The 12746-nt window shown below is 31.6% G+C and overlaps 1 protein-coding gene across 1 annotated transcript; it reads right to left on the reverse strand.

The window, feature by feature from the left end:
• Positions 1-3386: 3386 nt before the first annotated feature.
• LOC114174969 (alternative NAD(P)H-ubiquinone oxidoreductase C1, chloroplastic/mitochondrial) lies at positions 3387-9657 on the reverse strand. Its single transcript, XM_028059703.1, has 12 exons — positions 9594-9657; positions 9405-9465; positions 9041-9225; positions 8807-8902; positions 6109-6175; positions 5836-6019; positions 5464-5557; positions 5139-5351; positions 4060-4461; positions 3880-3956; positions 3697-3800; positions 3387-3610 (listed from the first exon to the last, which is right to left on the reverse strand). The coding sequence occupies exons 2-12, from the start codon at positions 9457-9459 to the stop codon at positions 3471-3473; spliced, it is 1617 nt and encodes a 538-aa protein (XP_027915504.1). The 5' UTR covers positions 9460-9465; positions 9594-9657; the 3' UTR covers positions 3387-3470.
• Between the last annotated feature and the right edge of the window lie 3089 nt (positions 9658-12746).

A 12746-nucleotide genomic window follows, 5' to 3' on the forward strand; every position in this document is an offset into this window, starting at 1 on the left:
TAACTTTTATTTTATCTCTTAATTTTCGTTTGCACTGTCAGGGTCGCTTTCAATACACTTCTTTTTTTCGCAAGTGATTGATTATAGAAGATAGGTAAAGAATAAATAATCCTTTTTCGAGTATTAAAGTTAATTTATATACATTTTTTAAGAAAATCCATGTACAAGAATTTCTATAAATTAATTTATATATAACTTATTTTAGATTAAAAACTCACTTTTAGGAAATATTATTCACTTTTGGTTTGGTATCTAAAAACGAGTATTTAAATAGGCGGGACCATTGAATTTTTACTAATTTGGATTGAAATTACAAAAATAGTATAATTTAAAAAAAAACTGAAATATACCATTTGTAATTTCAGAAACAAATTACCTTAAAAAAAACAGACTAAACTTTTATGTTTTCTTTTTATGAATTTAATCAACTTACGTTACGTTAATCCACGGACTAGTTTACTAGTTTGCAGGCTCCATAATAAAAAGCATAAAATTAATATATTGTGAATAAATGTGTGTAGTTAAAGTCTAATTATCTTTTATCATATTGTTTAATGTAATAGTTTTCTTTTTTATTGTCATGATAGCATGAAAGAAAGTCTTTTATATTTTAATTTAAATTATTATTATTAAAATAAGTGTAAAAAATATAATAATTAAGATATTAGCATTAGGTGGAAGAATATTAATAAATCTCATTTATAAATTTAAATAAACACGTTTAAAACATAAAAAGACGGTGGAAGGGTAATTTAACCATCACTAATTAGTATAGCGAATTAATGTATGGTCCAACAATTTCGGTGATTTAAACACTTGCCATATACTCCATGCAGCTCTTAAAAATCATTTGATGTGGGGCATAAAACGATAAAGTTGAAATTAAATGTTCTTAAATCTGAAATCCAAATAAAAAAGAAACATTTTTCTATGGTTCACATCTCATAAAAGCTTCACAGAAGAAAGATTGTATGAGATAAAATTTATGCTTCCTAATTATTAAAGTTCATATTTTCCATACATATATATATACTCCAAGAATATTTTGTAAAGCTTTTTCATTTAGCTTTTCCAAAAGCTTAAATGTATAAATTTAACATGAGAAAGAATAATTTATTTGTATTTACTTATGTAGTTGGTTGGGCATGGAAGAAGTGTGAGTTTCCTTATGCACACGTTAGGGATACATCATTTCATTTCTTGATATGACGCATAACAACTCTGAGAAGGTGACAACTTTTTTTCAATTTGGAAATTGGAATTGAACAAAGAAAACATCACACTCAATATTTTTGTCACTGATGCAAGACACGAAACTTGGTCATTGGAGCATTTTACCAATTAGAATTTAGAAAGCTAGAAGATAAGTGTAGAAAGTTTTTGTCTTTGTTCAGAAGCAGCTTATTTTCACTTTCTTTTTTGTTCTAAATTGTGTGTTGTTTGGTGTGATTTAATAATGTCGTTGTTGATTAAAAATTGTGAATGGGAAATGAATTTCATTAATTTAGATCTTTCTGGAATTGTAAGCATGTGATTTGTTTCAACTGCCATGGGGACTCTTAATAACAAGATAAAGCTAATTCATGTCCGAACGGTGAGTAATGAATGGTTTCGATTTCTCGAGGAGGTTCTCGGTTCAATTATTCTTAATTTTCAAATAGGGGGAAACTAGTAGTTGATATGGGAAAACTATTAGCTAAGAGAGTATTGTGTAAAAAAAATAAAAATCTTATATTTTCTTCGGAGTAATTATAATTGAAGAGAGGGGAAAAAATAAAGAGCGTAGATGATCATTTTAATGTTAAGAAGTGAACGGATGATAATTTAATTTAAATAAATTTGGTTTAGAATTTAAATGGATAAAAAGATATTATAATAATAATAATAATAATTTTTCATATATAATTTAATGTTGAATAATGTAATGTAGTATTAGATTGCTTGATTAAAAAATGGTTATATATGAAATTTTACAACCATGTACAATTGTTACATTTTTATGTTTTCAATGACTAAATTTCAATCTGTAGTATTTTATAAACCAAATTGTAATCAATTTAAAGATAATAAACAAATAAAGAAAACATAACATTATAAAATGTTTTCACCTTTTTATCTTTATTATTAAGTCAAGTCAACATAATTTAGCCCTTTAATTTGAATCCAACATATCAATTCAATGATTCGTGTGATAAAAAAAGAAAAAAAAGAAAGAGAGAGTGAATCGGTTGGTTTAATTGGACAACTAATTACTAACAGGGGTGGAGTAAAATATTAATTAACAACCAGTTAAACGAATGATAAAATTCTTAAACTACTAATCAAAAATATACTTCAAAAACTCATTCAATTTTTTTAGATAAATAAAGAATCACGAAATAATTGATTGCATATTATTTAACCTTTATCATCAATGTTTTATTTTGAATAACAACTGATACTATTCTTTGGCTAATTTCTATTTTTACTTCATTTTTTATAATTTATATTTGCATAACTCAACATATGTATATATACCATATATTTACTCAATATATGGGATATGATACATCAAAATATCTTTTTTCCTTATAGATGTCGCGGCAACGTTCCCTTCATCTTTTTATTTTGTTCTGATTTTTACGAATTTAATTAAAAAAAGTTATAAATTATCTACATGGAAGGCCGATAGAAAAAAAAAATAAAACTTAAAAAGTATTTGTAATTGAATGAAAGATTATTTATTTAATTTCATTCAATTTAATTAGACTACATTCGTAAAAATGAATTAGGTTATATTAATATTTTAGATAACCATGCTTAACTTTTTTTTCCTTCTTATATTCTAGACGAAGTAAAATAAACCTGCTTTCTTTAATAGAGATGAAAAAATATGCTGGACAAAAATACGTTGATAAATTGAAGACAAATAAAAATTAAAAATATTTGGTTGAAAGATATAAAAATGAGACCTAATTAAGAATAATACTATAATCCTACTATTTTAAATTTCTTTTCTCTTGCTCTTCCAACCAAACATTCCCCATCGTCTCGATTCCTCTCGATTAACTAACCAGACCTAACCTAACTACCCAGTATTTGTTGGTACACTCGTTAATAAAATGTCTGTTGCAATCATTAATGAAAGATGTTTATTATATTGAATAATTATGCTGTCAAAATCCGCTTAGATAAATCAAAATATTGTCCAGATATTTGATTCAGAGTACCCAAAATCACAATGTTACCAAAATCCGTGTATCCGTATATAAAATTGAATGATGATCCTTCCGATTATAGAACCCCCGAAAACAAAATCATAGGAATTCCATTTCTTTTATTATCCCTAACTAGCGGAAATATTAGTGCTATCGACGTTTGCATGCCCAATGTTGTCAGGAAACAGATTGTGAATAAAAATAGCTGTACTTGATCATGTATTAGAGTTGTTGAATATACAATTCGGCCAACCTATGTCATTCTTTCTGAAGCTAAGAGCCCGAAAGGACCTTGTACAAGGTACTTTGCAGCGATGACACCGAATCAATGGCAGATTTTGTAAGCCAGCTAATCCCCACTTTAAGCCTATGTTCATCTGTTGGTAACCGGATCAAATAAGCTATCTTCCTCGCTGCAAAAACAGAAAAACACCAAACTTCTTTATTACTTTACTAAGTAACTAACATAACGAAGAAATGTTCACGGGGCCTGACTTACCAGTATGACCAACAGGTCCTTCTAATGTCAATCCATCAATAAAACTCGGAGAAATGACAGCATCATTTCTTCCCAGGGTCATCATCTCACCCAGATTCTGAAACCTGGCACCCACATAGGAACAAGTACAGTGTTAGGATTAAGAGTGTGTAGTTAAGTACTTAAATGGCAAAAGTTAAGTACCTAAATGGCAAAAGCGGACGCCCATTGATTGCAGCCCACAGATTCCAACCAGTGAAGTCTGCTTGCTGAAATGCAACCTGTAATGTAAAGGGAAATAATAAGAAAACAAAGATGATAATATACTCAATGTTATTAAATGTCATAGCATCATCACATAGGATTTCAAGCGGCAGTTACCACCTGTGCAGTGGCTGGAAGGATCCTTCCGCTTGAATCCCTCAATGCAGAAGAGTCGCCGAGGGCAAATATCCGGGGATGACCCTTAACACGTAGTGTTTCATCTGTTTCAGCTTGCCCTCTAGCATTTAGTGGAATTATAAATGGTGCATCTGAAGGTTCTAGCTTAGGAAGAGGAGGTTTGGTTCCAACAGTCCATAATACCAGGTCTGCTTCGATGATTTGACTCTGCATTCCCCTTTCAGCAGGCTGTAGCTCCAATATATACTTCTCAGTAGCAGATGCTACTTCAGTACTATTTTCATCCACCCCTGTCAAGGTATCTGAAGATTCCAATCCACTGAGCTTCCGAATACAGCGGACAAAGTAACCCAATAAAAGTTCAACTTTCCTTGATGAAAGAACCTAACATCCAAAAGGACAATGTTTCTTCAGAAACCATAAACTATACTTGCATAACATAGGTAATGAACCAAGGCTAGGGGAATAAAATTGAATGCAATACGAAACTAAAGCAGTGGTAGTTGAGAACATTGAAGGTTTGAAATACATTTGGTTGTCCAATCTCATCGTGTGGCACCCATGTAGCATTCAATTATGGCTGTTGCTTTGATGGCTTTAAGAAAGTCTCTGTAGAATGGGTGCTAAATAGTGAAGTTACGAGGAAGGAAATTTTATAAGTTCAAACTGCCCATAATTTCTTCTTCGGAATATTTTAGGCAAACAATTAAGTTATATTACAATGCAGCACTCCATGTTCTGAGAAAAGTTTGGCCTGAAATTTGTAAGAGCATTTATAGCGTCAAGAGAAATTAAGAGAAAATTAATTGTTTGCATTTCCTCAACCCAAACAATTTATATTTTATTTAACATTTAAAAATTAAGCTTAAAGCTCTAAATATAAACATGAAATAGGGAAAGAAAAAATTGAACAGAGAAGTGTATCTAGCTGACTTCCCTAGAAGGAAATACAAAGTCAACGTCTTACTGGACCATCACCAAATTGCACATGGTTCTCTGGCATGTACAAAGCAGATATCCAAGTTCCAAAAAGCATAGAATATAAAATCTAAACAACTTACTTTTAGAGCAGCTTCCCTGTTTGCTGGTGGGGCATTTGGGCAAATCACAGTTTCAACATTAATTGCTTTCACAATCCCTCTGTTCCGTAATCGCTCTGCTAGTGTTGCAGCCAATTCAACTCCCGAGTAACCACAACCAACAACAGCCACACTAATTTGAACGTCCTTTCCAAATGTCTTTCTCTCTAATGTAGTTAATTTATCATTGACTTTCTGCGATAACAAGAGACCAGCAAATGGAATCAACGAAATGCTAAGATGGCAAGAAAAAGGCCGAATCTATTCGTACGATATTAAATGATAGACCACCCTATCAAGCACTCACACGTGCATCTTCTAGTGTTGAGAAAGGAATTGCAAATTCCTCTGCCCCTGGTACAACATCCAGTTTGGCTTCAGCGCCTAATGCAAGAACCAGCCTGGCTGTCCAGGGTGAAGAAATGAAGAGGCTCAAATCACAGAAATGATGCAATTCTATTTGCCAGGACAATATAAAGGTATTTCCATTTCATTTAACAATAAGCAAATTCATTTCTTTTACAGATGCTTTAGGTAAACAAAAAGAACACTTCAGCTAACTACATTAAAGGGGATCCAACCCAAACATCCTAATCAGTATCAAAAGGCATAAACCTAAGTATGTCACAAGAAAATAACCCAAAAAAAAACATAGGCACTTCAAAAGTGCAGATTGTACCAGTCATATTCAATCTGAAGGCCGCTTTCAAGATGAACAGTTCCTCCACATCTAGATGCTTTGGATACATTCATTCCCCAATGATCAGAGGGATGCAAAACTTTTACTCTGTCTTTGAAAAACTGCACACTAGTGTTTGCCAGCAAATCTAAGAAACGAGGAGCTATTTCCCATTCATCCACTTCTACATATCACAATGCAATGCAATTCTATTGAATTATTTTTTAATACAGAAGAAAACTGCAACAGTTGATCAGGTTTAATAATGCATACCTCCAGATAGAAGCTCATACAACATTGGCTTGAAAACAAAACGTTCAGATTGGTCGACAAGTATAATCTGCTCCACATTTGATAAAGAATTTATCTTATAAAAAGTCACAAGTAAACAAAAAGTGTTCATAAAGCCCTAACAATCAAGTCACCAGGCATGCATATAAGACGTCATAATCAAAGTTCTATGAGAAGGAGAACTTCTAATCAAACAATCATTGCAAAATGATAAAGATACTGCTAAGCCTCTTTTTCCCTCTTGTTGAGACAGGCTCCGAAGTTCCTTGGGTCATGGCTTTTGTATCAACAGCCATTCAACAGAATGAATTGAATTGGATCCTGGCTAAGGAATGTAAAAGCAAGAACTAGCAGGTTTAGGTTAAAGATAAGGGAGGTAGTTTCAGCTGCGTATAGTAGAATAAGATGTTACTTATTAAGTCAAAATAACAGTGAGCTATATCTTCTTGTGTGATCATTGGTTCGTGAAATTTCAAAACATGTTTTTAGTTTAGTATGGTTACGGTTCTGAACAGAGAAAAGTTACGGATTACTATATCCCGTTTTGTTCATGGTATTTCAGTTATTGAAAGATAAATGAATAAATCATCCCCCTTCTGTTGTTTATTGAACTGTACTAACTTGTTAGGATATAAAAAATATCCTAATGAATTTGATTGGTAATGTATGATCAACGTAACTGCCCTCACATATTGAGATATGAAATTTTTTTGTTGTTTTCATTTTAAAGTTTGTAAAGAGTTAATTTTTGAAAAGTGAACATGACAATATGAAATTATCATGTTTTGCATATTTTTCATTTTCATGAAGAATGAAATTTATAATTTGTGTTTGGATTTAACTTAGTTCCACAAAATCAGCTTGAGAAGTTTGACTTTAACAATCATGTGCATTACCCTCACTAATAGAATCAACATTATCATTTTCTGAAACATTGTCGGGTAGTTTATGAGATAACTTGGGCTCCCTTGAATATTTTCTGCTAGTTCCATTGTTAGTGATCAAGGTTATATAGAATGGTCGCTTGACCAGCCCTCCCCAGCACTAGAAGCAGAAGCTACAAGCAAACCTTCGAAAACCAAAATTCCCTTACCCCAAGAAGGCCACATTCTTATTTGCGTTTTGGCTTCTTCAAAGATCCCATGTTTCAATTTCCTTGACCATAGTCAAACTTGAAAATTTAAGAATTCATTTGAAGTAGCACCTTCATTTTCTCTGAAGCATTGTCACGGAGTTACTGAGGCAGTAGTGGATTCCCTTGAATACTTTCTGCTCTAGTTCCATTATTAGTGAACAAGACTGCTAGAAGCTAAATTGGCCAACCCTCCACAACACTAGAGGCAAATCCTCCTTGACCCAAACCAAAATCTTATTTGTATTTTGAGTTGTTCAAAGGTCACGCATTCCAATTTCCTTTACCATCTAAACTTGTGATAACTCCCTAATACAATCATAGTTTGGATACATCACATGAAATTCATACGCTCTTAGGAATAAGTGATACTTCTATTAGGGACCAACAAAATCTTCTTTAGCCTATAGTAGTATGGCACATTAATAACTGAAAGAATAGTCTTTGGCACAATGCTCTCCAATCCAAACAACCTTTGTTTCAAACTATGGTGTGAGAAAAGAGTCAATGAATTTTGTGTGATGTATCCATACTATGGTGCATTGGGGACCCATCACAAGTTTAGCTATGGTCAAGGAAATTGGACATATTAATCTCGAAAAACTCAAAAAGCAAATAAGAATGTGGCACATTTGAGGTTCCGGCACCCACAAAGATAAAAGTCTTACTTTAAGAATTTATTTGCATTAGGGTTCTCTTGAGTCTTGTCCTCACCCACTTATAGTACTATTTTTTTGTTTTATCACTAGTTGATGTGAAACTTAGGTTTTTTCTGATACTATCAATAGGCTTGGTGCCTGAATTATATGATAAGTGACCCATTAAAGGATCTAGAATACATTGGTATCATCTTAAGTCTTATTAAGAATAGTTCAACCCCAAAAAATCGGCTTAAGAAATGGTTGTTACCTCCTACTTTTAGCCTTTCCACTAGTCAATGTAAGGCTTATGTTTCTTCAATAATGTGTTTGATGTTTCCATGAAAGGAGATTGGAAGGCATATTCACATTTCTTAACTTCCATGTCTATTTCCATTTTTTTTTTTCTCTTATCATTTGAATCTTTAAAAATTATTCTAACCGAGAATGTTTTTTGAATATAGCTAGAAATTACACTATTGACAAGAATGTAACAATATACCTTCAAGCATAGACCTATGAGTAAAGTATTGGATTAAAACTCATCACTGTAGCTTAATTTTATTGTGGCGTATTCCTTGACATGTAAGCATGTCAACCCAAACTGCATTTTGGCTAAACGTTGCGACACAAGGGTTCAATCCTTCAAATGTGGGAAATACATTGGCACATGGAGTATGATACTTGTACTTTGAAGGATCAAGCAATGTCTTCAACAAAGGACATGAGTAGGAAACAAATATGCAAAATGTTGAATAAAAAAGAATAAAAAAAACCGTTGGATTAAAAATTAAACACATATACTGACTACACTAGAACATGCAATCATAGAGTTTTAAAGCCTATCAAACCAAACTTCTATGTGAAACGAAATGAAATTCAACGAGAGAGTTATTTGAAGACAACTTACCTGTGGCTTGTTATCATCAGGCCACTCCAACGATTCCAACCTCAAAGCAGTATATAAGCCACCAAATCCACCGCCTAATATGCACACTCTAGGTTTCTGCAATCAGACAATATTTCTTTTCTTGTCAATTTAACCTCGAAGTTTCAAACATAAACCAACACCGCAGGTTCCCCCGGCCAATCAAACATGCAAATAGATAGAATTTCCAAAAGAGAAAAAGTAACACTTCGAAACCTTGTTATCAGGCCACGCAAAATTCTTAGGCTCTTTCTCGGCTTCAGATATCTCCTCCGCAATGCCACCACTATTTCCCGAAGCGAAAAACCGCAATCGCAACCGTTTCCTGAGAGAGTTTGCGAACAAGGACGAACCAGTTCCCCTGGTTTTCGGAAATAGCGCGCTCCATTGCTTCGCTCCGCCTGAAACCGCAAAAGAGAATACCGATGCATCAATAGTATGAAATTAATAGTAATTAACACTTAATTTGAACTTAAAAGTACAAAGCAGAACTCCGATAATTTTCCGTCAGTTCTCTCCGATTCCAAACAATAAGTAATGCGCGCGAAACGATACTGGATAGAGAAAAAAGATAATATACGGCGAAAAGCGACGACAGTGGGAGAGACAGGTGCAGCTAACGCAATGAGCGACATTCTAATCTGCGAAGCGAGAAGCGTACGGAACGAAATTCAATTGAGTAACTAAAATTGACTTGGGTTTGGTTTCATCGCCACAGAAAGAAATGTTGGAAACAAACAGAAGAGAGAGTAGAAGAAGTGAGGCAAGCCTTAGTCACAAGCTCTGCGGTTGTTCTGCTTCCACGGTTTCTTCCTCTCTTTTCTCCTCATCTGTTTTCTCCTCATTTTTTTTTTTTTCTTCCATATTATAGTTGACATGTTAAGTTTAAAATAAGCGCTTTTAAATGATTAGTTTTTACTTATTCAAGTAATAAATAACAGATATATTTTATGTATTATTTTCCTAACGTGTTATCTTAATTAAAAAATGAATATATTTATTTTTAAAATAATTGAGTGATTTATTATTAGAGATGAAAAAATAAGTATTTAAAGTTTAACCACACCATTTTTTACTTTTCAAAATAAAATAATATATATCGGTTTAAAAATAGACGTGAGAAATTAGACGCAGTTGTTGTTCTTTTTTTTCCTCTTGCCATTTTTTCATTAGACTTTAGTGTATTTTCCTCTTCCATATTATTTTCAAAAACTTATCCCTCTAATTTTGCCTTTAATTTTCATCTATTTCACAGACGGATCATGCCGTCTACATAATAGCAAAATACAAAATATCATCTAAATAATAACAAAATACAAAATTGCTTTTATCTAATCCAATTTTGATATAGCGTAATTTGTTTCAATTCTATAATTTTTGTATGTTTTATAGTTTAACTTTATTTGAAGGTTACTTTTTGTTGATTCTATTAACTCTTGACTAATTTTCTTCTAAGATATTTTTATGTTAGATTTTTGGGTGAATGACATTTTCCAACTTTCAACTACTCTATTTGTTTAAACCAAAGTGGATTATTTGATTATTGTATTGTATGGATGGGAAAAGTATATTATCAATTAAGAATATTATTTTATTTATTTTTAAAAATTATTTTATTAACAATGAAAAAATAAAAACAAAGATATGGAAATTTCAAAATCGAAAAAAAAATTATAACCACTGTCCAAGAATAATATTATATAAAAATTTGTATCCTCTCATGTTTTTCAAGATACTCACACTCTTAAAGCAACATTTATCGACCACCGATTAAAATATCAAATTTAAACTTACCCGCCTCTAAAGGTGTCTTTTGGATAGCTCGTGAACTAAAGAATACATCTACCTATGAGAGTCTCAACCCATGTAATTTTTTTTCTTTTTAACTTTGTGCATTATTTATACCAGCGTAAACACAGACGCAACAACGTCTTTGTGTACGCATTTTTTGAATTATATTAATAATTGATGATATTGTAATGTTATTAAGTTAATAAACAAAATAAAAGTATAAAGTGAAATGTATGGAGAAAATATGAAAAAATAATTGTTGATGAATAGTATGAGAAAAAAGAAAAAAAAAGATAAGTAAATAGTTTTATAAAAACTTGTAAAAGTAACCATTAATTTTAAAAAATTTAATAAATAATTAAATTGTAAAGTTAGAATTATGAAATGTGGACATAAAAGAGGGAATCCCCTTTATATATAGTTATAGATATTAAATATTAAAAAGTTTAAATTAACAAAACAATCAACAAAAAATAGTGTTAAACATCTAAAAATTTTATAAAAAAAAAAAACAATTGAAGTATAAACTTCATATTTCAAAGAGTTTCCTTTCTCTGACTTTTATGATAATTATTTACGACATTCTTCTTAGCTTCACAAAATCTCATGTATTAAAAAAAATAATATTTCAGAAACTATTAATAATAAATACATAAAGTCAAGTATTATAAATCTTCTTCATGTTTCAAGCTTTCACTGAGACTTTTAAAGTGTCAAAGATTTTTCTTACTTCCTAGTAGAGACCTTAGAATTTTCAAAAATACTTATATTATATTATTGCATAGAAATTTGGAAGGGTATATTTGTTTTTATAAAAAAATTTATATGTATTTATGTTATTTTAATTAATGAAGTTAATTATTTTAACTTTCAATAATGTAAAAATATAGTAGCAATGCCTATTAATTATTCTTTAAATAATGTTATAAGGATATAGGTTAGCATTCTCTTAAAAAAAAATAATTAATGATTAAGTTTTTCCATTGACTTTTATATTTAAAAGTATTAATTAAAAAAATTAATTAATGTTTCTAATATCAATGCAACATTGCTGTCAAAAAAATATTAAATGAGATATTAAATAATAAGCTATTAAATTTTTTTCCTTACAATAAATGAAATGTTGAATAATATTCAATAAATAATAAATATTTTTCCTAAGGCTTAAATACCTTTTTTGTCTTCATTTTCGTAGTGTTTGTTGCAGATGGTCCTCATCTTGACAGAATGTTTAAAATGGTTCTCATTTTCGCAATTTGTGTTTTATTTGGTCCTTTTCTGTAACGTCGTTTAAATCATTAACGCAGCATTGTACAGGTTGCACGATTTGTATTAGGGTGTGTTACGTGTACTGTACATATGGTTGGAGATAAGTACACAGTGAATGTGGATGCTCAACATTACAGCTGTAGGAAATGGCTTCTGGCTTCTGACTGTTATCCCTTGTTGTCATGCTATTGCAGCAATGAATTTCATCTATGTCAATGCTGAGGACTTCATACCAATATGCTTTAGGAGATCCATCTACGAAGAAATATATCAATCCATCATCTTTCCAGTCAATGGTGAAGTCTTATGGGAAAGAACTCCCTACCCTGACGTCCATCCACCACATAAGAGGATCTTACAAGGAAGACCCAAGAAAAAAAAAGGTTGGAAGGGTGGGAGTTGAGAAAGGATAACACACACAAATCAGCAAAGGAGGTCATAGAAAAAAAATATAGCATATGCCGTCAGATTGGACATAACAGGAACAATTGTCCAGATAAGCTTGTGGATGAGCAGACTGCAACACCTGTTGACTCTGCACCAAATGCCCAAACTGCTGAGAATGCACCAACTGCTGAAACTCAAACAACTCAACCACCAATGGATGAAGTGGAGAGTCAGGCAGCACCACTACCAACACCAGAAGAACTATCTCAGCAGTTTAGGATGAAATTACAGATTAGGAGGAGACCATGATAGCAGTTACAAACGTCTTAATTGTTTTTTGGAATTTCTGATGTAGAATTCATTATTGATGTAGTGCATTTTGACTTTCCTTAAACTTCATTCAATTTCACTTTTGTCAAACATTGATGTAGTGCATTTTGATGAGGATGAATTAATGTTATGAATTTAACTTCTT

This window comes from Vigna unguiculata, chromosome 3, assembly GCF_004118075.2.
Source record: "Vigna unguiculata cultivar IT97K-499-35 chromosome 3, ASM411807v1, whole genome shotgun sequence".
In the NCBI taxonomy this organism is placed as follows: Eukaryota; Viridiplantae; Streptophyta; class Magnoliopsida; order Fabales; family Fabaceae; genus Vigna; species Vigna unguiculata.

Excerpts from the sequence above, each read along its gene's own strand:
- LOC114174969 (XM_028059703.1), bottom strand. The coding sequence starts at position 9,459 with ATGTCGCTCATTGCGTTAGCTGCACCTGTCTCTCCCACTGTCGTCGCT. Across the intron at positions 5,558-5,835 it reads CTTCAGATTGAATATGACTG|GCTGGTTCTTGCATTAGGCG; the intron begins GTACAATCTGCA and ends CTGGACAGCCAG. Across the intron at positions 3,801-3,879 it reads CGTCCGCTTTTGCCATTTAG|GTTTCAGAATCTGGGTGAGA; the intron begins GTACTTAACTTT and ends TGTGGGTGCCAG.